This window comes from Desmodus rotundus, chromosome 12 (genome assembly GCF_022682495.2).
Source record: "Desmodus rotundus isolate HL8 chromosome 12, HLdesRot8A.1, whole genome shotgun sequence".
In the NCBI taxonomy this organism is placed as follows: Eukaryota; Metazoa; Chordata; class Mammalia; order Chiroptera; family Phyllostomidae; genus Desmodus; species Desmodus rotundus.
This window is the reverse complement of record NC_071398.1, coordinates 18,709,582-18,733,401: the sequence shown is the minus strand read 5'-3', so window position 1 is coordinate 18,733,401 and position 23,820 is coordinate 18,709,582. Positions and strand designations below refer to the sequence as shown.

Here is a 23,820-nt window from a genome sequence, read left to right as displayed (position 1 = left end):
CCACAGATAAGAGAGAAGTAAATTTTATTCCAAGCATCACTTCACAAGAATTCTAGTTAATAATGGGAGACAAAAGTTCACATTATTAAAATCCAACAAAAGGAATAATACATTATATCAAAGGCACAGCTGCATTCTCTACATCAAATCCTGATTAAAACCCAATCCCCGCCCACCTATAAAGGTAAAAGCTGCCAATGTTAAGACCAGCAATCTAGATAAGACAAACAGCAACAACAAGGATACTTCAGTGAATGTCTACTCCATGCCTGACACTATGGTGGAAGTATTTTACATTTTACAAAGCTATACCTATTTTGCAAATAAGAAAAATGAGGTGCCCTGGCTGGTGTGGCTTAGTGGATGGAGTGCTGGCCTGCGAACCAAAGGGTCACCAATTTGATTCCCAGTCAGGGCACTTGCCTGGGTTGCAGGCCAGGTTCCAGTAGGGGGCGCGCGAGAGGCAACCACACGTTGATGTTTCTCTCCCTCTCTTTCTCCCTCCCTTCCACTGTCTCTAGAAATGAATAAATAAAATCTTAAAAAAAAAAAGGAAAGGAAAATGGGGCTCAGAGAGTCACACAGTTAGTAATAATGGCACCAAGGTTTGAACTTACGCTGGTTTCATTACCCTCAACTTCTTTTAGGCTAACCACATTATTTTACACAAAGCACTGTATGCAGAAGAAAGCTCAAAACACTTCATACTTTGAGGAACACCTCAAAACACATACATCAAGGAACCTAAAAAGTTGCTTTAAAATTACTATTCCATTAAGTGTAATACACCATCATTTTGCATCACTGTTGTATAATAAAGAATCTTACTAGTTTTTGTCCCTGATTCCTGGTAGGGAGATTCTAAATCCTTCGAGTGTCCTGAATAATGGGAGTGTCTTATTCATGAGCCCCCTGGGTCACCCCTGAGTTTATGCCAAGGGATGTGATGACTCAGGATGGGGACCGGTCCCCAAAAGACCAACCATGTGATGAGAGGATTGGGTTGGGGCTAGGAGACAGCCCAACCTTGAGGGAGGAGAGAGGGCTAAAGGTTGAGTTCAAGTCCATGATCAGTGATTCGATCAATCAAGCCTATCTGCTTGGGACCTCCACCTCAAGACAGATAAATACATACGCAGCGAGGCTTTCCCTACAGAACGCGTCTGTGCCTTTCGCTACCTCCTTCCCTCAGGTGCTGTTTCTTTGCTTCTCTCTTTCTGGTAAGCTCCAAGAGCCTTTCATTTGCCTCTGTTTCCTGAGCCTCCCCTAAAGTGATTGACCCCTGAGACATCCCCCAAACTCCTTGCCTTTAAAACCCTTGCAGTGCTTGCTTGCATGTGTGTGCTCTCTTTCTCTTCCTCCCCTCCCCTCCCCTCCCCTTCCCCTACACCTCTCTCTGTCTCTCTCTCTAGCAGGCCAGGGCCTTTCCCCTTTCTTCCCTCAAGCGTGTACCTTTGCTCTCTTTCTCCTAAGCTCCAAAGGGCGCTTCTTTTGCTGCTGTAACCTATTTCCTGAGTCCACACAGCCCAAATGGCTTACTTCTTCTACTTCTGTGACTTTCTAAATAAACTTTCTCTCGCATTGAGTTCTTGGCTCTGAATTCTTTCTTAGCCAACCAAGGTCTAACATTCACTGTTAACATCCTGAAACAGGATTTCTCATTACCCTTTAATAACATCGAAATACGGTAAAATCTTAGCGACTTGCAAGAGGTCATCCAGCAAGTCAGTGACAGAAAAGGAATTAGACCTCAGAATCCCAAATCCCAGGAGTATTATTTTCTGTTACACATATTATTGCTCCTTAGCTTATCTTAAAAGAGAGTCTATCAAACACAGAACTCTTAAGTCATTTTGATGACTAAGAATTAAAGTAAATATGTGATATCCAAAGGGCACTCCCTTTTGTCACATATGATCTTGTTACAACTTTTCAGACAGAGGGCAATGACTACACTAAGCTACACTAGCAAGTCATTTATCACTTAAACAGTTCAGTAAAAAGGACAGGCCAAATATTATCATGGACAAAGCAATGGGCAGAGAGACAAGACACTGTTCCAACCACAGCTCTAGCACCAGGCGGCTGCAAGAATGTGCTTCCAACCTGCCCCCCCCCCCCCCAGGGTGTTGCTCCACATCTATCAAACCAAGGGACCTGGTCCTTTGGGATTAAACCCTTGGGAAAACCACCGGCCTTCTGGACGGGACAATTCTTTGTTGTGGAAGTCCCACCCATACACTGAGTACATTAAGCCTGTCTGGCCCTTGTCCTCTAGATGCTGGTCACACTCCCCGGTGGTTGTGACAATCATAAACTCTGCCCCCCAACATTTTTCCAAAGAGAAAAGGCAGGGGGTGGGCGAGCTATTAGGTAGGGCAGACTTCATTTCCCTAGAAGGTGATTTCTCTCTTCAAGTGCTAAAATTCTATAAATTAGTAACCCTTCAGTTTTACTTCAGTGACAAGTCCATGGCTGAAAAAGAGTACGGGAAGAAGGAAGTCACAGATGATCTGGAAAACACATGGGGCAAGTTCAGTCCCAATAATCACCTTCTAGGGCTGGGCCCAGGAAAATCAAAATGCAAAGATTTATGGGCAAAGGTTTAGTCATCACGACACTACTTCTTAACAGCTGAATGATTTGAAACCACCCAAAGAGGTAACATTTATTGAGCACTTATTTGATGCCAGACATCATTCTAAGTATTTTACTTCCTTGCTGCCCAAAGTGCAGCCTATCACTTAAGAGTTTAAAGTGAAATTTCAGGCCCCACCCCAGACCTACTAAATTAGAATCTGTATTTTAGCAAGCTCCCCAGGTGACATTCGATCACTACGTGTTATTTTTCAATTTCTTAAAAGATTTTATTTATTAATTCCAGAGAGAGGGGAGGGGAGGGAGAATGAGAAGTAGAGAAACATCGATGTGTAGGAGGTGCCTCCCGCACACCCCCAACCAGGGGGACCGGGCCCACAACCCGGCACGTGTCCTGACCGTGCATCACACCAGAGCCCTCTCAGCGTGCAGGCCGGTGCTCAATCCACCGAGCCACACCCGTCAGGGCTATTTTTCAATTTTTAAACAATATCTCCATAAAATGGAATATTCTGTAGCAATTAAAACTGGTGTCTAAGGGATTTTTAATGACACACAAAAATTAACTGAGGTAGGCAGTAAATAAAATTGAATATATGGTATGGCCCCAAATAGGTGATTTTTATTTTTAAATTACGCAGACACTCACTTTGAAAAATACCTGGAAAAAAATGTTACCTTGGGGAGGCCATATCTGGGATCTGGTGTCAGAGTGCCAGAGTTCAAATTCCAGCTCAACCACCTACAGCTCAGCGATCTTACGTGAGATGCATAAGCTTTTTAAACCTCATTTCCCTCATCTATAAAGCGGTAATAACATTTACCTCACGGGACTGTTGTGAGGATTAAATGAAGTAATCTAAAAAAGCTTAAACATTAAAAATTATTATTTCTCTTTATACTTTTTCATTTTTTCCAAAATTTCTACAATGAACACATACATATTATACTTCAGTAAGCAGCAAAAACATTAATTAAGAAAGGTAATGTCTTAGATTGTCAACCCTCTTACAACAGGCTATTATGAAGAAGTACCTATCCCTCTGATTAGATAAGTAAGACTGAACTCAAGCAATTAACAGTTGAATAAGCTGAAAATGATTAAATAGTGAAACTGAGTAAGGGACACCGTGCCAGTTTCTCCCCTGAGGGCCTTTAGCCTGACTAAAGTCCATCATCTATCTCGATTCATACCCACTGTGGGGTCACTGTTACCTCAAGGCAAAAGCAATTGCTACAGTAAGCATTCCAACTAGTAACCTGGCAGTACAGGTTACTGGACCTCTTGCAAAGCCTCAGTTTCCCTCATTTGAAAGGAATAATACGTTGCTATATTATCTCCCTTAGAATCGTAAGGATTTGATGAGAAAACGTGTGCAAAGCACTAAACACACTGACAGCAAACTAAAGCGCTTAATGTGAGCTACACTGTCCCACGGTCACCATCACGGTCACCACCATCACCATTCTTTGGAGGAGGCTCTTGAGCTCCTGCTGCAGCAGTGAAAACACATTCATGTTTTCAAACCACAGTTCAATAGTGTTTTCATTATTTTATAATCCATTGTATCTTCAAAGAGCTACTTCATTATAAAATTCTCGAGGCCACAGAGCTAAAAGAGACAAACTCTCCACTTTAAGTAGCTTAGATTCACAAAAGTAAATTACATCGTGTTTGGCTTCTTAATTAACAACACAACTGGCAGCAGCAAGCCGATTGGGGGGGGGTTCTCCCCATTTTTAATATTTTTGTATACATACACACTAGTATACAAACGAGTAAGTCTTATTTTAAATACATCAACTCCATCAATCGCTACCAGCTATATGTAGGTCAAGGCTTTCCGCCTGACAAAATTAGATCAGAATCAGCATGAAGATTTAGAAAAGCTTAAGGATCACCCTGTCTGATCCTTTCCTTTTACAAATGGATTTAGGAAATGTAGTTAACTGGTGAACAAGGAAAACATTCAAATGATAATCTCCTTTTTCAGAAATTAGTCCAAATCCCAAATGGGACACACAATAAACCTGAGTTTAGATTTCTCAAATGACATCAATTTTTAGCTCAGCTAAAGGTGTCACTATTACCACCACCTTTAGGTGTAAATGGCAGATTCCTTTCTTACTTTCAACAGTACGGAACCCACAGCTTTGAATTCTGCTTCAAGACATTTGTTTACCACAGAGAAGGGGGAGGGGAGCAAGTCACCGGTCAGGCATAACGAGCTCTTATTGGACATCTAATTTAAATAGCAATTTAGAAAAATGAATCAAAGAGTTCATATTCACCACTTACAACCACTGTGTAAGAAAACTTGTCTTCTTCATATAAACAATTTTGAACATAAATAGCTTTTAAACCTATGGAAATATGCTCAACTTCACGCATTAAGATAAGTAAAAATTAAAATGACAAAATAAAATTCCTGTCAGATTTGCAAAAATCTAAGTCATTAGGACTGAAAAAAACATTCGTCCTTGGAATGCTGACTTCATGATTCTCTAATTTCAAAACCGTTGACAATCATTCCTATTCACAAGCAAGTGTGCGCTCAGGCGTGAGTATGTGTCCATATTTACACACAGAACTTAACACTAACATGTTCTAGAGAAAGTAGGGGGGAAATTGGTATACCTTTATGTTACTCATCAAAGTATAACTTCCGCAAAGAGGAATTTGACGATATTTACCAAAATTATAGATAGGTACACACAGCCTTTGATCCAGCAATTCAACTTCCAGGAGTTTATCCTTGTGCCTGGGATATTCCTGCTGTGTGGGGGTCATCTCCTGGATCTCCTCGATGACCCCCACACAGCAGAAATATCCCAGGCACAAGGATATTCTCTGCAGCACTGCTTACAGAAGTAAAAAAATATTAACAATCTGAATGTCCATCAATAGAAGACTGGCTAAAATTATGGTAGACTCATAAAATGGAATATTATGCAGCCATTAAATAAATTAAAACTATACAAATATTAATATGGAAAGGCTTCTAAGTAATATTAAATTAATAATATGTAATAAACAGGACCATTAGTTTTTAAATGTGTATGTAAACAGAGACATATATACTACCTACTCTATTTCCTTCATGCATTTCAACTTCATTCTAGTTTCATGTGTTACTTTTTTTAAAAAAGCTTTTACAATATTTATTTTAGATTTAGATATCTGACCTATAATGTAATCCAAATAGGTACCTTCAAAGTTTCATTCACTGGTCGTTTTTAAATTTAAGAATCACAACATGGTCATTCTAAGAACAAACCTGTTTTCAAGCCTGGTGACTGCACAGTCCCCATCAGCTCCCGCACAACTAAAATCCCGAAGCTCGCTGCCAAGCAGAAGCACATACTAGCGGCAGAACCAGAATGGTAAGATTCAGACCTTACCTGACCAGGTCTCCGTGAAGCTGTAAATAAAGGCTTTCCCTTCCCTCTCCAGCACATATTTCTGACGCGGGGGTCTCTACCGTGCAAAGGACGAGACACAAGTCCGAGGTGGCAGAGGCGGCAGCGGTGGCAGTGGCAGTGGTTGTGTCCGCTCCGTAAAGGTAAACACAGCCTCTCTTCACATCTTCTCTTAGCCAGTCTCTTTCTCGAGAACCAAACCTACTTCTATTCAAACAATTTCTGCTCCCATTGCGTTTCATATTTCTCTAAAAAAAAAAAAATCGAGAGAAAAATCATTAGCTAAAATGAGTTAGACATGCTCAGCAGCCACCTCACCTTTCTCCTCTGTATCACCAATGCTCTGCTCAATCGCGATTACCTCCTCTCACGCAGCCTCCCACGTCTGCCATGCCCGTTCTTAACTCGGCAAAGTTAGTTTGCTTTAGTTACAGGCTGTTCATGCCTCATCCATCATCTTTTCTTTTTTTTCTTTTAATTTTATTTGATTTGAGAGAGAGAGGAAGGGAGGGAGGGAATGAGGGAGGGGGGTAGCGAGAGAGAGAGAAACATTATTTTGTCGTTCCATTTATTAAGGCATTCATTGGTTGATTCTTGTATGTGCCCTAACCAGGGATCGAAACTGCAACCTTGGCATATGGGGACGCCACTAACCAGCCAGGGACCATCATCTTTTCTGACCCTTTCTTATTATTATTTTTTCAGAAAAATGTCAAGAATAATAAAACATCTGTGTATCTACTACCCAACTTGAACAAATTTTAATACTTCATCATATTTAGTTCCAATCATTATTCTAAAGAACATATATACAATACATTCTTACACATAAAGGGAAGGCCACCGGGTAACCCATCCCACCCCTCCACTCTCTCCAGAAACACACACTCCACTGTATTTGGTATTTATCATCCCATGCATTTTCAGGTTTGCCATACATGTACATACCTATAAACTATATTGTATTGTTTCACAAGATTTAAAACTTTAATTCCTAACATACTATGTTTCACCCTGCAATATTTTTATTTGGTTCTACGTTGGTGTAGATATAGCCATGCTAATACACCCAGCTCATTCATTTGAATAATATTTCGTATTTGAATACTCTGCAATTTATCCATTCTCCTGCTGATGGCATTTAGTTTGTTTCTAATTTTTCACTGTTGATAACAATGCTGCAACAAACATTTGTGCAAACTGAAATTTTCTCTAGGGTCCTGACCCTCCACCTCGTATCCCAAATAAGCAAGTAAAGAATCAACACAATACTGCACAAATATTCTTTCAATCCTCACCATGTTACAAAAACCTACTGTTGCCTTTGATAATTTAAGCATGTGGAATTCATACACACTGTGGGGGCACTGTTATCTCAAGGCAAAAACAACTGCTATAGCAGTATAACAAAATTCTAAAGATCAACATTCACCCGCTCTATTTTTGTGACAAGCCATTTCTGTTCCCTTTAAGAGAAACTTCCACTAACGACACCGACATACCTCTCCCGTGTCACTCCTTTCCCTCTGTTGTTTCAGTAAAGTCCAAACACTTGTACCTCCCCCAACACACCGACCAAGCCACAGTTTTGTGACTGGTCTGAAATGTCCTCCTCCATCTTGTCCACCTGACTAGTCATTCTTCAAAACTCTACGCAGATGTCACCCTCTCTGCCCTCACTCTGGAAACTTCCATGTCTCCCATCTCCATTTCCCTCCTCCTACCTAGAAAGAATTCACAACTACTCTCTCTTCAGCAGAACGTCACCTTGAACATAACTTCCATTACCATGCAGATCACAATGGGTTTTAATGATTTATTTAATCTTTCTTCCTGTCTTCTACACTGAGATTCTATTATAGTGCCTTCACACCTGGATGGCACAGAAATGCATGAAGAACTCAGCTGACAACACAGAAATTTATCCCAGTCTGCACGTTAGCCCGATTAGACCTGGCAAAGAAGTTACACAGTCTTGGAGGGAAAAATCTCCATTTTTATAGAGAACGCTACAATCTTTTCTTTGTACCAGCCAAAAAGGAAATAAAATACTTTTACGATATTATTTTTGTAATTACTGAGGTTAATGTTTTAGGATGATTGCAGCATCTAAACTTCATATCTAAAGATGGCAAAGAAAGGGGAATGAGAATGGCTTCATTGTTTAAGTTTAGGAAAACACAGGTAAACCGGTCACTGTGCAGATTTAGGGATTTGACTACAGCTATTCAAAACCATGAAGAGTGTGACTGATTCTAACCCCAGATTAGTAGGATAAACCCCCGCAACACTCGGGAACTAGGTCTCCTTCTTCTCATCAAGACCATTTCTCAAGGCTAAATATCTCAGGATTAAAAAAGGGCTTTCAAGCACTTACTTTATTAAACACAGGGGCCATCATATTTGTACCACTAAATACCATAATTCTAACCACTGAATAATTCACTGGATAATTTTAAATAGTCTCTACTTTTTAATGTCTGGGAAAGATCAAGTGGTTCATATGAAAACAGTATTCTTTATGGTACAGTTATACAAAGAAGTTCTGCACTCAGCAGAGAGAAATTTCACTCATGCCATTAAGAGTAAACAAGTAGACAGCATTCCATACAAGCATCAAAAAGCTTCTTTAGCCCTGGCAGGTGTGGCTCAGTAGACTGAGCGCCGGCCTGTGAACAGAAAGGTTGCTGGTTCAATTCCCAATCAGGACACATGCTTGGGTTTCGGGCCAGGTCCCGGGTTGTGGGTGTGCAAAAGATAGCCAACTGATGTTTCTCTCTCACATCAGTGTTTCTCTCTCTCTCTTTCTCCCTCCCTCCTCCTCTCTTGGAAAATAAATAAATCTTTAAAAACAAAACCAAAAAACCTGGCCCAATAATAGCCCACCAACTTTCTCAGTCTTAGAACAGTCCCCAGAAGTATTAGTTCATCCATGATTTTTCTTCTGTGAGGATTTTTAAGTCATTTTTAATGTGTATACACACTTCCTTTAAGACTATAAATTCCTTAAAGAACTTTACATAGTTGAAACATGTGTCGCTGGTCAAAGAATGTACCTCCTGGCTATATGATGCATTCCGCTGAAGACAAACCGCTGATTCAGAACTTCAGTAGGTATGGCCGGACATTTAAAAGGCCTACATTCTAAGAAAGCAGGGGCCTTGTAGCAGCAATCTAGATGGACTGATTAGCTATTATTAGCCACTGCTGAATTACCTAGTGCTTTCTCCTCCACTGCCTAAAGCATCAGGTAACTGCTGGAAAGGCCGGTGCTGTCCTGAGATGCTTTCAGCTTTTAGAATCACCACTCCTTTGGAATCGCTAGATTGAGAATATTTTATTTCCTCTCACCATTACTCTTACTAAGAACTGTTGACCAACTTATCTAGAAGAAAGTACAAGTATAATCACCTCTTACATCATACAAGTGTATAAAGAACACATTTAAGATTTAAGATATTTCTAGAAAGCAAAAGTCTTCAGAGTAAGCCATGAATTAAGCACCCACTTCAGTTTTACACTTTCAGTCTCTAAAAATGAATAAATGAGGGCTGTGACCAACTCAAAGGTGATAAACTGTTAAAGGCCACCTATAATTAACCCTAAGGTATGCATGGTAAAAACAAGGTCTTGTAAAGTAACTCTCCATACTCGATGAGCCCTCTTTGAATGTAAAATATCTTAAGGGAGGAAATATGTTCCTGCACTCAAACTTCAAAACAATATGGGGTCATCTCTGTGAATACACATGTTAAATATTTTGTTCTTGTTTTTTAATTTTTATTTGTTGATTTTAGAGAGTGAGGGAGAGAAACATTGATTTGTTGTTCCATTTATTTATACATTCATTGGTTGATTCTTCTATGTGCCCTGACTGGGGATCAAACCCACAACTCTGGCATACAGGGACGATGCTCTAACCAACTGACCTACCTCACTGGGGCTGGAAATATTTTTAAGGGCTGGGATAAGATAAAGAGAGGAAGAATATTTCAGTTCATTAAAATCTTTTTGGTATTAATTTTTAAAAAGATTTTACTTATTTATTTTTTGGAGAGAGGGCAAGGGAGGGAGAAAGAGAGGGAGAGACATCAACGTGTGGTCGCCTCTTGCACACCCCCAGCTGGGGACCTGGCATACGTAACCCAGGCATGTGCCCTGACTGGGAATCAAACCAGCGACTCTCTGGTTCGTAGGCCAGCACTCAATCCACTGAGCCACGCCATCCAGGGCATGTATTAATTAATTTCTTAAAACCACATACAGCCCTGGCCAGTGTGGCTCAGTTGGTTGGACCATCATCCCACGCACCAAAAGGTTGTGGGTCTGATTCCTGGTCAGGGCACATACCGAGGTTGCCTGTTTGATTCCCCCGGTTAGGGAATGCATGGGAGGCAACCGATCAATGTTTCTCACATACATGTTTCTCTCTCTTCCTCCCTCTCTCTCACAAATCAATAAACATATTTTTCAAATAAGTAAAATAAAGCCATATACACATTTGATCAAAACTTGACAACTATTCAAAAAAACTAAGCTCATCATATTCTCTGACTAGATTAGTTGTAACTCATCTTCTACAGACTGAGAAAAAAAATTCCCCAAATTGGAGGAAATATCTAGAAAATTTATGCTTCAAAAGATACTGCCAATAATCTTAAGAGTATGACAATATCACAGTATATTCCAGCTACAACTATAAAGAGGTACGTCCTAAACAGTAACGTGCTAAATACATCCGGGGGCAGATTTTGAATCAAATTTTCCAATACTCCACACAGACAGACCTACCTCTAATTTGGCTAAACCACACTGGTTTGTTAAATTAGCCTTTTTATCAAGACCCGTATTTTCTGACAATATTATGTTCCTAATTTGGTACCAAGTATTAAAAAAGGTACACAAAAGAATAAGTCATTTCCAAAGGGTCTTCAGAGAATAACATGTTGGAAATTAGGACTTTCCTCCCAATTCCGAAAGTCTTCTACTTATATATTCTTTTCCAACTTTCACCTGGGATGAAATTCAACCACTCGGCTATTTAAGGAAACTTTTGTATGGAGAACACACAGCACCTATTCTCCATAGTCAATCCCATTTTTTTTTTTGCAAGGATTATTAAAGCAATAACCATACCCAATAAAGCAAAAGATTCAAGGGCCTTAGATACTGCCAGCCTCCCACACCACCACCTGAGCGCTATAATCAAGATCAATTTCTGACATTTCTCTAATGGTCCCCGGATTGGAAGCCCAGGGAACCAGGGGTGGGTTTGACCGCCTCCTGGAAGTACAGGAAGATAGGACCCTTCAATAAAGATGACCATTTCTCAGCGCTGGAGGGGCAGCTAAGTTGGTCAGAGCCAAGGTTGCAGGTTCGATATCAGGTCAATGTGTATCAAACAACCAATGAATGCATAAGTGAAACAACTAATCAATGTTTGTTTCTCTCTCTCCCCACCCCAACTTCCTCTCATAAATAAACAAATATTATTTTTCAGTTCCTTTCTTCTCACAACTCTCCCCACACACAAAAAAGTTCTTACTAAAAAAACTAAAGTTCTTTACCTTCTAGGCCAAAGGGCATTACCTATCTCTCAGACCTGCCATTTCCTGGTATATCAGGCTGGTTACACTTTTTTTTTGAGGGGGCGGAGGTTCATTCACAATTTACATTTTTGTGACCCTGTGACCTTATGGTTTTAAATAAACATCCAAAAGCTTTTGAGTAATTATATTTGCAACTTATGGTTAAATAAGTTATAATTAATATGTAAAACGTTTATGCAGGAGATAAACTATGGAAAGTTATTTCTTTAAATCACTGGATTAAGACCGGAAAGTAGTAGCAGAAAAACTAATGTTTTACAGAGTTCTATTTTATGTTGTTTTACGGATTCACCAGATGCTTCAAATCTATTATTTTTTTTCAGTGTTCCCATCTTTGTGATGTCCTACTAATAACCTTAATGACAATTATATTTTGCTCACCCTCATTCCCAATTAACAACTCATGCATTTTCATTGGTTTGCAAAGTATTTTTGATTTTGAAATACATCCTATCTTCTAAATTTTCTTATCTCTATTCCTTCTCCTTGGCCAGTTTTAAATCCTGGTGATTTCTCTACTAGAACTCTGGAAAGAATTCCATTCCATCTCCAAAAGACACCTAGTTTACATATTTGACCTACAGAAAAAATTCCTTCCAACTATTTCAAAGGCTAGCAGAAACTCCATCCAGTTAGCCTCCCACAACCCCTTCTGTTAACCATCTTCACTGTCCCCTCCCCACGCTACATCCCTTGTGCATTTGAACTTCTTGTCATCACCTTCCAGGCTTCACTCCCCCCACCCCATTTGCCTGTATCTGCTTTCATTTCCTCCTACTCCCCCCAATTCCTGCCAGAAAGCCCCGCAAGCTGCCTGTTGCATAACGGCTCCCCCAATACCGTCACCCTGGATGGTTAGGCCCGCACCGGCAAGCAGGGATGCCCCGTTTTGTCCAATCCCTCCTCCCTTCTGCAACACGCCCAGCGATTCCCAGAGATGAGGCTCCTCCGGGGATTCTCCCGGCAGGCGGGACAGGACTAGCTAGCAGGCCGGCGCCTCGGAGCGGGAAGCCGGATCTTAACTTCGGCGGTAAAGCCTGGCGGGCAGAGCCGGCCCGCTGCACCCGGCGCAGCCCCAAACACACCGCAGTGCTCAGCCAATCACCGCCGCCATCCTCCCGCTGGGGTGATGTCTTCAGGTGTCCGGGGAGGAAGCCCTGCGTACTTCCAGCCCGGCCCCGGGCCCCACGCGCGGCCGAGGGAGGCAGAAGCGGGCCCCCGGTCCCGAAGGAGCCGGTAAGCAGCGGCGGCCGGGCGGACGCCGGACCCAAGGCGTGGGCCTGCGGGGAAGGAGGCTCGTGGCCAGGATGAGCAGCAGAGGGGACGCAGGAGGATGAGCAGGGGAGGGGACGCAGGCGGCACAGGCCTCCGCAGGGGCGAGCGCGGAGGCCTGGGCGGGGGCCGCGGCGCCCCTAGCCGGGTTGCGGGGCGGTCGCGCAGCCTAGAGGACTGACGAAGGGCGGGGGTCGCCGGCTGCCTCGGCCAACGTGCTGTGCAAGGGCGGCCGCTCCCCGCCTTTGCTCCCTTCCCAACCCGCTTGCCCGCCACGCTTCACCTTCAGAACCCGAATCCCGCCCGTCCGGCGACTCGCGGGTGCTTCTGGCGGCTCCGGGAGCTCGAGCGGGCCCGTGGGCCCGGGCTCCACCTCCCCCATCCGCGGCAGAAGCTGCACAGGGACTCCCGGCCAGCGCGACGGCGCGCGGAGCCTCGGCGGCGCGCAGGACGAGCCCGCGGCCCCGCCCCCACGGCCCACCGGACCCGCCCCGGGCCCCGCCCCTCCCGCAGCCCTGTACGTTCTGCGTAGCTGCGGGCAAGACGCGTCCGAGCGTCTGGAGTCGCTAGCCTGGCCGGTCGCCACCGCAAGGCTGGGCCTCCGCTGCCGGCGACTCTGGTAAGGCGAACTGAGGCTCAAGGAGGGTTATTTGGACCCCTGCCTCCGAAGGGATGGACAAAGGGCAGGTGTCAACGGTGACAGACGCTGCTCTCACATAGGGCGGCTCTTGCAACTTTATTCAAGACGTTTCCTCTCTTCCTACTTGTTCGTTGGCCTGTCACCCTCACTCGCAAAGCCATTGAACGAATTACTGAGAATACTCACCTTAGTGAGGACCTTTTCTTTTCCTTATTGGTTGTGCTCACGACTTTCAACGAATTCGATTCAACCCTGTGTACAAAATGTTAACTCACTTTCCAGCCACATTTTAAATCCGTTTCTCATGTAGAAAATCAGAATTCAGTTCCCTGTCTCAAGCAATGATATGTATGGTCTGTGAGCCATTTTATTATTTGTAGAGATGATTCAGAAGATCTTTAGAAGTTAAGTTTCCAAGTTGGTGGTGGTTTTGTGGCCGGCCAGTGGGCCACAAAAAGCCTGAAATTTGGAATTTTTGAAATTTGGAATCAAAAAGTCTGATTCCAAGTCTCAGCTCTACCTCTTACTAGATCTATACTCTTATGAAAGTTACTTGATCTTAGGCTTTGAAACAAATTAATACCTGCCTAACAGTTATGAAGATTTTGTGAATGCATGCAACATGCTTAGCACAGAATAAGGATTCATTGCCATTATACATGGGAATTTAAGATTCACTCAGTTCCTGAGTATCCTTGTTAATTCTGTTCCAAATTTCCTAGGACACCTAGACTTCTGGATTTTTAGATATTCCATGTGCACAGGTGATGATGAATCTTCAAGCAACTTGCACAAAAAAATAGTAATTTCTTGAGCTTTTAATAACCAGTAAAGATGTTATCACCTGTTATCCATTGCTTCAGCTTGCCTAGTCCAGGCCAGCTATGTTTTAGTTGCAGGCTTAGAACAAGAGTTTGTGATCTAATAATATGGTCCGTGCCCCTCTCTACTATGATAGGTATGCATTTGTAGATATTTAAAATTCCAAGACAGTTTGACTCTTGCAAAGATTCTGATCCTGTACAGATTTTTTTCTCCTGTTTGGTCACTACTTTCTCCCTTTACAGGAGTTACCTTGTATACACAAAAATTCAGTCTCCAGTGATCTTCATTTCTTTGTCTCATTTTAATGAATTAAAAATTATTTGTCTCTTGTGTGTCTTGGTGTAAGGTGAAAAAAGCTCTTAGGTTGTCTACCTCCTGGGTTTCCCTCTATCTTGAAATTACTTTCAAGAAAGCTACTCAAGGTAGTTAGATTCCCATTTCAATGCTTACTGGGTAATTCTTCCAGCAAGAACTCTAGGCAGACATGGACCTGACCAACAGCAAGCAGGTAGTAGAAAGAATAAAAACGTGGTTCCGAATTAGTGTTTCTAAAAGCCTGTTTGTTGATGTATCACACATTACCTTTTCCAGACCTCATGAGCATAGGCTCTTTACTCATCATCGGAAGGGGAAGCAGGTCCCGGGGCCAGCATTTGAGTTCAGACTGGGCCAGAGTAGTGGTAGATGACTGGTGGTTTGTTTGATTTTTAAATTAATGGGCGATAGCATCAAAATGGAAGTATATGCTAAAGTTTTGTCTTTACTACTTTTTTAAGAACAGTAGCACCTTTTTCAAAAGGAAAAAAATACGAAAAAGCTACCAGCCCAGATACTGCAGGGGATAATTTATGATGCAGCTACCTTTAAAAGTCTTCATGATTTAAGATCCAATTCAGTAAGTAGTAACAACCAGTTGATTGATTGTAGGTTCCCCCCCCCATCATGTCCTGCCATTAACATTTTATACTGTTTCAAAGGTCACACATTCACATTCTCCCCAGTTCAAGGCAGTGTGCATTATGTATATGCCAAGGGTTATGTAACTACAATTTCTGGAAATGGTAAACAGCTGAGACTAACCCTAAAAATAAATTCCTCCGGGATTTTTTGGTACAAAAATCCATCTGCCCTCACTGCAGGTTCACCATCACAAAAATCACTGTTTGGATCAAGCCAAGAGACATAGAAGTCATTAGACTCCCTTCTCTCCGCATCCTTTCTATAAGCAGCTGTCTCCCCCCATCTGGGGACACACACACACACACACACACACACACTCTAATCTCAGGAGCTCTTCCCAATCCTTACTACAAAATGGAAGGGGTATCTAAAGGAGTTAAGTTCCTATCTATCAAATCTTCATAGAGGAACCGTAAGAATTTACTACATTGTCTTAAGGGTTGTCCCCACTCATTCAATGACTACAAAGTCATCTTTAGGCCTAAATCCCCTGTCATTTTACCATAGGTCGAGCAGATTTAGATATTCCTTATTTTGGTTTCAAATAAACAAGCAGTATTTACCTGGCTTCAAGATTTGAAGGAATTTCCTCCTTGAACATTTTTATACTTTTTGAATATGGGGACAATTGAACTAGGGGAGGAAAGAGCATGGAAATCCCTTTTAAAAGTGGTAAAATTAATTTGGTCCTTCCAGATTGAAATTCCAATGAGAACACTACTCATTGTATTGCTAAGTACCTGGAGTCCATTAGTTGCTCAACTTTTCTATTGTAAGTTGCTCAACTTTTCTATTGTAGTTTTTATATTTTCATTTAATTACATATAGATGAAAGTGTGAACTAAATTTAATATTAGAAACAAAAGATGAATTTTAAGTCACATGTAAGTAAAGATTATAGGAATGTCACTTATCAAACAGTGCCAAAGGGCCCTTCTGCATAAACCAGGTAACCACCAAGGACTGCATCTTTCTCCTTCTCAATTAGGGGTCTGTCACACTCCCCTCTCCTTCTAAATCAGGGGACTGTCAGGAATCATCTGAGTAATAGACAACCTAAAGCTTCCAACTTCCAAGCACTCTCACGTTTACGAGAGTTTGTGTAAAATAGATCTGGAAGTATAATTCATTTTGGCAAGTCAAGACTTCTCTTCCCCGTCCCAGATAAACTTGAACAATTCACAAATAGAAACTTGTAACTGAAACCTGGAACCTCCCCTCATACCCATTTCACCCTGATACGGTTTCTTTGCCTTGTGTGGGCATTCACCTTTGTGGAGAGGATAAGCACGGATGTATAATCATATAGTTAAAATTTCCCGCTGCACTTTTCACTGTCTACAAGTTCTTTAAAGTTGTTCAAATTCCTCTCGATGAGATTTCTGCGTAAGTGGAACATCAACAGATCAGTAAGTTTAGCTCAAAGCTCTGGAATAAGAATTCATTCAAGGCTTCTTTAATCAACTTGTAAGAAGCGAGGAAGCAAATTTTAAATCATTGATTATTGACTTTTTTATTATTAGTCACTGTTCATAATTTGTTTCAACCAAAAGACAATACACACAGAATTCTAATGCATCCCAAGTAAATGTTTACATCCATTTTATTCCTCACTCGCGTCTAAGACTTATCATTTAATTTTAAATTTTTTTTTACATCTCAAAAATATGTCTGCAATAATTAGAATTTCATTAGCCATCCCACTTGGAAACAGCCTTTTAATAATTTTACAGTAAAGAAGATGTGAAGGGATTTAATGAAAATGTAACTTACAATATTTGGGGGGGGGGGGGAGGGACTTTACAGGGACACAGTGGGAGTTCACAGAGGAAAGACTTCAGAAGCTCTTTCCCTTGAGGTCCCCCAATAGAAAACAAAAAACACACAAAGCGCAACAGCAGGTTCCAAAAACAAAAAACAAATAAATTCCAATGCTCTATCCTGAAGCCAGGATCGGCCTCATGGTAGTTCGTGAAACAACTGTACAGGCTGCTTCAGCATTTTCTTCTGCGTACGTGCTCCAGGTCCTGGAACCGCACAGGTGGGACCCACTCACTGCTATTGCTTGAAAAAGAGTTACTGACTTCCAGTTCTACGAGCAGCCCCACCCTCCGGAGCCAGAGCTGGTCAGAGTGTTTCAAACTTCAGTACATTCTGAGCAATTCTGTCTTCAGTGATCCTGCCCACTCCCAAACTCAGGAGAACACAGACGTGTACCGCCTCTCCGCCAACCACAAAGTTTGTGAATATCCGCTTTTAGCGCTCTAACTCGCTCAGTTGAGGACAGTGTGGATAAAATACATTCACTAGGAAAAAAAATATGCACATTCAAATGCTTTCCTCTAGTTCTCACAGCCCAAATATTTTCCAACGCAGAAGATAATGAAGTTGAATCTCAAAAACAGTATCCCCTAACCGCCAACCTCTTCTACAAGAACATAAAAATGGAAAGCATGTTATATAGATAGAAATACTCAAACCGTTAGTGCTGGACAGTATTAAAAGTCTACTTTCTTATATGACTGGGACAAATAAGGGGTACAAACCACATCTTTAACCTAGCAAGAGGAAAGAATCCCCTCCCAAGAGTTACATTGAGGAATGTTTCTTTAAATGAGAAAGACCTTAAAAATGAAAAGCTGATCACCCTACACAGCATAAAACATTCCCTGACTCTCCAAATTACCTCAAGGTAACAGAACTGGAGCACTGTGGGAGAAGCTTCTCAGGTAAAGCACCCTTCCTGCAGTTTTTAAAAATAATTTAGATGAATTCTCCTTCAGGGTTACTGGGGGGAGGAGGAGGGTGCAGGGCACGGAGGGAGGGAGAAGATACAAACTACTCCGGAAGAGGAAAAAATGAGGTAAAAGTGCGCGTGAAACTGTCTGAGTAAGTGCGTGTAGGCTCGCTGCTTATCACCCCGAAGTTATGAAAACCGCCATGGAAATCACTCTTTCCTCACAATGGCTCTGAAGTTGTGAATCTACCCAAATGTGCTCCCCCTCGAATGGTTACACTAGGGAAAGAAATGACTGAAATGTGGACGTATTCCTAGAAATTAGAGATTTCTCCTTTTAGCGGCAAGGCCAAGTGAGAGAGGAACTAACTCTGATCCTAGAAACTAAGGCACGCTGAAACTTTCAAAGATCTGATCATTTGAAACAGTCTTCATAACCATCAGTATCCTAGGCAGTTATTTGGCCTCTAGTCTACGGTGCTTGGGTTCACTCTCTGAAATCACTTCACATTCTACACAGCGCTCTTTGTGTTAAGGCCGTGATTTTTATTCCTTCTAGACAAAGCTACGGATGACCACACAACACTCTACCTTAAAGCTCTGATCACCCAAGGAGACGTTGTTACTAGAGCAGACCTGCCCCCGCTCCATTCGCTAGCACTGTCTTATAGCATGGTCATCAGCAGATTTCTGAGATTCAGCTCAGTTCAACTAAAGAAACTTGAGCTGGTTAACGATAAACATGAGCGAGAAAATAAAGCCTCTACCACAAAGGGGAATGTTAGACAAATTCTACTGAAGAAATCCACCAGCATTGTGTTAATCCGGTCATGTTTCACAGCATTAAGTATCCATCCAATGAAATCAGTCTGCAAAGAAATCTTTAAAGGCTATTTTTCAGAGATGTCTAAAATACATACCAGTCCACACTTACTTTACTGAAAACTATGCACAAGATAATATCCTGTCTTTGACTCGGTCAACCATTTACCCAGAGGAGTGAGTTTTAGCAAATCTTGCTCTTATATATTAGTAAGACCAGAAAGTTCTCCCCTTTGGAGCCTTTAATTCAACTCCAGTTTGTCAAATGTTAGGAATAGTCTAGCATCTGATACAGAGCTAGATTTGACAAGACACTGACGATTTTGAGTAAAGGCCTGGTGAAATGGAGGGGGAGAAATGGATATTTGTACCCAGGTGTAAGCCCAAAGCCGAAGCAGTCATTATACTGTACTCAATACAGTAATGATGGCCAACATTTTAAGAGCAAGGTGGGCCCGACTTTTCCTTTCTTTAGTGTATCAGACATGGCACCTGTGCACCTGGACGTACACAGTACATTAAACATGTGCCACAGGAGAGTCACCCTACCTTATTCCAGCAACTCAATGTTAAGGTTTGAAAACAAGGGTCCTTTCTAAATAGCACTCGGCACTCTTACTAGTTTTTTAAAAGCTCCAGACCTCAAGTCTTTGATACAGATATTCGTAAGACTGGTCTCTCACAAGAGACCAATTTCTCAACCTGTGAAAAGGATAATCCTACCCTACGGTGTCCACTCCTCTGGCATAGAGGATAAGGAAGCTACAAGGCTTCATTCCAACGTCATGAAGTACAATATAGGAAAGATTTCGTTAACCGTGTGGTCTTTATTTCAGTGCCAGTGTTACAGATACAACACAAATGTTCCAGTTAGAAGAAGGAATTCAAACGGAATGCCAAGGTCCAAGCCAAGTTGAGGAAATAAAAAGGGCAGATGACTCCAATATGCTCTAGGATGAGTCTGATACTCACTCTTCCTATGGGCAAAGGTGCTTAACAAGGAGTCTGTCTTTAAAAGTGGTGAACTCCTCTTTCCACCCATTTACCATAGTTCATCAGGCAAGTTATGGGACTTAAGAGAAACCTTTAAAATTTGTGGTGGGAATAGGGGCACTAATAACTATTTATGTGTAGTATCTTTTAGAAGTCGTCTACCTTACACTTTAAGGGGAAACAATTTTGAAAATCATGGAGAGTATTCATGACTACAGCTCAAGAATGGAGAGGATGGGGAGCTGGAAGAGCCTTGGGAGTTTCTATTACAAATAGAGCACCATATCCTTCATGCCTCATCGCAACAAAAGCTCTTTTTAACTGCATCTGTCCAGTGTTTACAAATAACCTCTCAAAGTCTGACCAGTTCTTGGTAACATACATACATGTGTGTTTCTGTGTGTATACAGCAATGCACAGAAAAGGCTACTAGGAGCCTAATGCCTCTTTCAAACATTGGGGGAACCAGTAGAAAAAGGCAGGGCTCCCTAATGTCCACTGTTACACTTCCATTCGGAATACCAGATGTAAAAAGCGCCTCGAGATGGTGACCCAGCTAGTGAGGAATAAATACCCCACTTCGCCCAGTCCACAGAGAAACACAGTAGAAAGAAGGGGCAACTCTTTGCTGCAAAGACAGAGTGAGTGTTTTCTTGCCATGAATTCCAGTTCTCTCCTCCAGACCAGCTGCTTTTTTCCTCAGGGGCCCAGGGAATGTTGTTCTGGCTGTAAATGTGGGAGGGTAGAGAAGTGCAGAAAAAGGGAGGAGGAGGAAGAGTGCAAACCAGCCTCCAGAAGCAGCCAGCCTCGACAGTGGAGGAGAGCAGATCAGTCTTCAACAATGCTTCAAGGTCAGCGATAACTTTAGGAAAATCCTCCTCAACAGTTCTCTTCAGCTCCTCATGCCCATGGTACAGTTGGGGGGGACTTGCCAGCGATCACAACCTCCTTCCCAGAGTTCCTTTGATTGAGTGGGGTAAGAATGAGAATGGTGCTGGACCCTCATTGCCAGGACTGAGGGGGAAAGTTGTTCACCTCTGCTAGATCTTGCATTGCTGAGCCCTTGTGATTATATGTGAGCTTGATCCGCATTCGCAGCTGTTGCTGTGAGAAAAGGGAACCACAGATTATACATTGAAATAAAGTCTCTAGAATCTTTCCAGTCCACAAATACACTTTTAATCTTAGAGAAGAAAAAGTATTTTAAAGCAAAGTTGTCTCTTAAAAATGACACACAGGCAAACAACAACAAGAACCACCTAGTACACCAGCTATTGGCCACAGGGCCAACGTCACGCAGTCAAGCAGAGGAAATGCATCTCCAAAACACATCACTGGCTTCAGTCCTAGAACTGCATTATTAGCAGGACAGAACCGCTCGGGAGCACTTCCATGGTGACACTGGCTGAGTGCTTTCAGAAAGATTGGACCCTTGTATCTAAGTTTCTACAAAAGTGGGGTAGGGTAAACGAACTCATTTTATGCTCTACATTCAGATATACTGTTGCTTTGTCTGGAAAACCTGCAATAAATGAAAACATAAACCTGTTTCATACCCAAGGCATAAAGAAGAAGAAAAAAAGAGTTGACTTACAGGTAACAGCAAGAGTTTTAAGAGAACTCAATTTTAAGTACTTTTCACTTTATGTGGCAGATTTCAGTATCAGGGCACTGAGAAAAAATTTACTCTGTGTACCAGATCGTCAAAGGGATTTGTAATTGGGCTCTAGGTAGGTACTTAAAATACAGTGAATGGCAGAGAAAAGACAAGTGTTACAAGAGGATGAAATCATACTGGTATTAGGGGGAAAAATGGTGACAGAAAGAGACAGGGCTTGGGGTGGTGAACACACAATACTCTATATAGATGATGTATTATAGAGTTGTACACCTGAAACCTATGTAATTTCATTAACCAATGTCACCCTAGTAAATTCAATAAAAAAATCATACCGGTATTTATGAGGCACTACTAGAAATCTTTCAAGTTGAAGAAGTTCTTTGAATCATTTCCAAAAACTGAAAACTAGTCAATTGATTACTATTAAGTGGAGTCAATTTACTTCTTTGAAAGGATATTAATAAAAATATTGCTTGATTTTGTTTCTAAAGCTATTTTTTCACTTGGCTGCTTCAGTAAAATATCTCCACCTTTGCTATGCGTTCTTAACAATTACACAAAATGTGTATTAGGTTCAACAAATGCTCTTACCCCAGACTGCATCTTGTGTAAAGCTAAGCTTCTCCCCCTGCCTTGCAAAAACTAGACCTGTAAGACTCTAATTAGAGAATTTTTAAAAAGTTGCATTTTAATAAGATGCCACTCAATTATTTAATGTGTCTGGGCCCTGTTTATTATCTACAAAAGAACAAGGTTAGACCAGAGATTTTCACAGATTTCTTATGACTATGAGTCAAAAACTCCAGAGAAACAAAGCAGAATTTTATTTCAAGAAATATGCTTACACCTTCCTCAGATACTGTCTTCAAATGTGGTACTCACCTTCTGTGGGTTCAGAACTTTAATGACTTGTGTGATGGTCCCTGTATTAAATGCTGGGACAACGCTGCTGCTAGGAGACAGAAGCTGCAGCTGGAATGTCTGGGGAGAACAAAGGGCACTCTTCAGGAAAAGTATACACTCCATACAATGTCAGAGAAGACACTCCGATGGTGGTTCGTATAACAGACTTACCTACTACTACCACTACTACCACTACTACTACTACTTTGTTTTCCAGATACCAACAATTTGTAGTATGTGGGTGGACTATCACTTCACGGTATTTATAAAACCCCACTGTTAGATCTTTGACCATGAAAACTAGCAATGAGCAACTCTTGCCTTCCTGGCAGAAAGAACTTTATCCTATGAGTTTTCAAAAGGTGACCTATTCTGGTTCTGGCAAGCTCACTTAACAGTAACTGATCAACTATGCAGGTTAAAAAAAAAAAAACAAAAAACAAAAAAAAACAGGTGCTGTGGCTAGAAAAAGCTAAAAATAAATGAAAAGAAAAGCTTTGTAAAAATAACAAACCAGCATACCAGTCACTACAGGCTAGGATCCAGAGACTAGAACTTTTGCTTTCTAAAGCCTGCACAATTTGGACTATGTCAGGGCCTAGTCCGACATGACAGAGATCAAGGAAAGGCTGGAAGAGCCAGTTTCTTAATGGATCTCTCCACTGGAGGCACAAGGTCCTAACAATAAAATTACATGCAGAATAGCTTATGCAGCAAAAGACCTGCAAAAACCAAAAGCCATTATCTGATGCATGCTGGTAGGCTTTGTTTGTTTGTTTACTTACCAGGAACAGAGATGGAAGTACTCTGAGCAACGGAGGTAAACCATATCGCTAGCACAATATAGTGTGTATGTATCTACCTAGTCTACACACTAGGATTTTAAAAAACCTTTCCTGAAAGTTCTAAAATATTAGGGAGAGAGTAGAGAGAGGGAAAGAGGAGAGAGAAAGAAAGGAGAGAGGAGAGAAGGAAAAGCAGAGAGAGAGAGAGAGAGAGAGAAGGGCTGCAGAGAGAAAGGGGGGAGGGAAGTCTACCTAGTCTTCCCTGGAGGCAAAAATTTTTAAGAGTAGAGATTTAATCTCAATGCACAGGTTTATGATTTTGGGTCTCATTCATAATTCTATTGTCAAGATAAATTATGTAAGCTAAAATATTATTCATTTATTTACATTTATTTAATTAATGTAAGATGCCATCAATTATAATTCATACCATTATTTTATATACCACTGAGAAAGAAAGCAGGCTGCTGATTAAACTATGACAAGGTTATCAATGTTAAAATGTGCCTCAATTTCAGAGATAATAAAAAGTAAAAATAGTAACTAATCATAGAATCTAAGTAAGATGCCATTTTGAAATTCCGGATACATCATGTTAGGTAAACAGACACTGCACAGCACCGCACCGAGAATAA

The 23,820-nt window shown here is 41.5% G+C and overlaps 2 protein-coding genes across 3 annotated transcripts in view; both read right to left on the bottom strand.

Moving 5' to 3' along the window:
* The window catches only part of PHLPP2 (PH domain and leucine rich repeat protein phosphatase 2), a 71,798-nt gene extending 58,486 nt beyond the window's left edge, over positions 1 to 13,312 (bottom strand). Inside the window, exons 1-2 of the mRNA XM_024556111.4 lie at positions 13,183 to 13,312; positions 6,001 to 6,266 (exon numbers count right to left, since the gene is read on the bottom strand). Of these exons, the coding sequence (XP_024411879.2) occupies positions 6,001 to 6,266; positions 13,183 to 13,281 (365 nt within the window). The 5' untranslated portion in view covers positions 13,282 to 13,312. The remainder of the gene's footprint in view (positions 1 to 6,000; positions 6,267 to 13,182) is intronic.
* Positions 13,313 to 16,811: 3,499 nt separating this feature from the next.
* The window catches only part of AP1G1 (adaptor related protein complex 1 subunit gamma 1), a 73,382-nt gene continuing 66,373 nt past the window's right edge, over positions 16,812 to 23,820 (bottom strand). For both annotated transcript variants that reach the window (XM_024556115.4, XM_024556116.4), the window contains 2 exons: positions 22,380 to 22,478; positions 16,812 to 20,980 (listed from right to left, as the gene is read on the bottom strand). In XM_024556115.4, the coding sequence (XP_024411883.1) occupies positions 20,879 to 20,980; positions 22,380 to 22,478 (201 nt within the window). In that variant the 3' untranslated portion in view covers positions 16,812 to 20,878. The remainder of the gene's footprint in view (positions 20,981 to 22,379; positions 22,479 to 23,820) is intronic.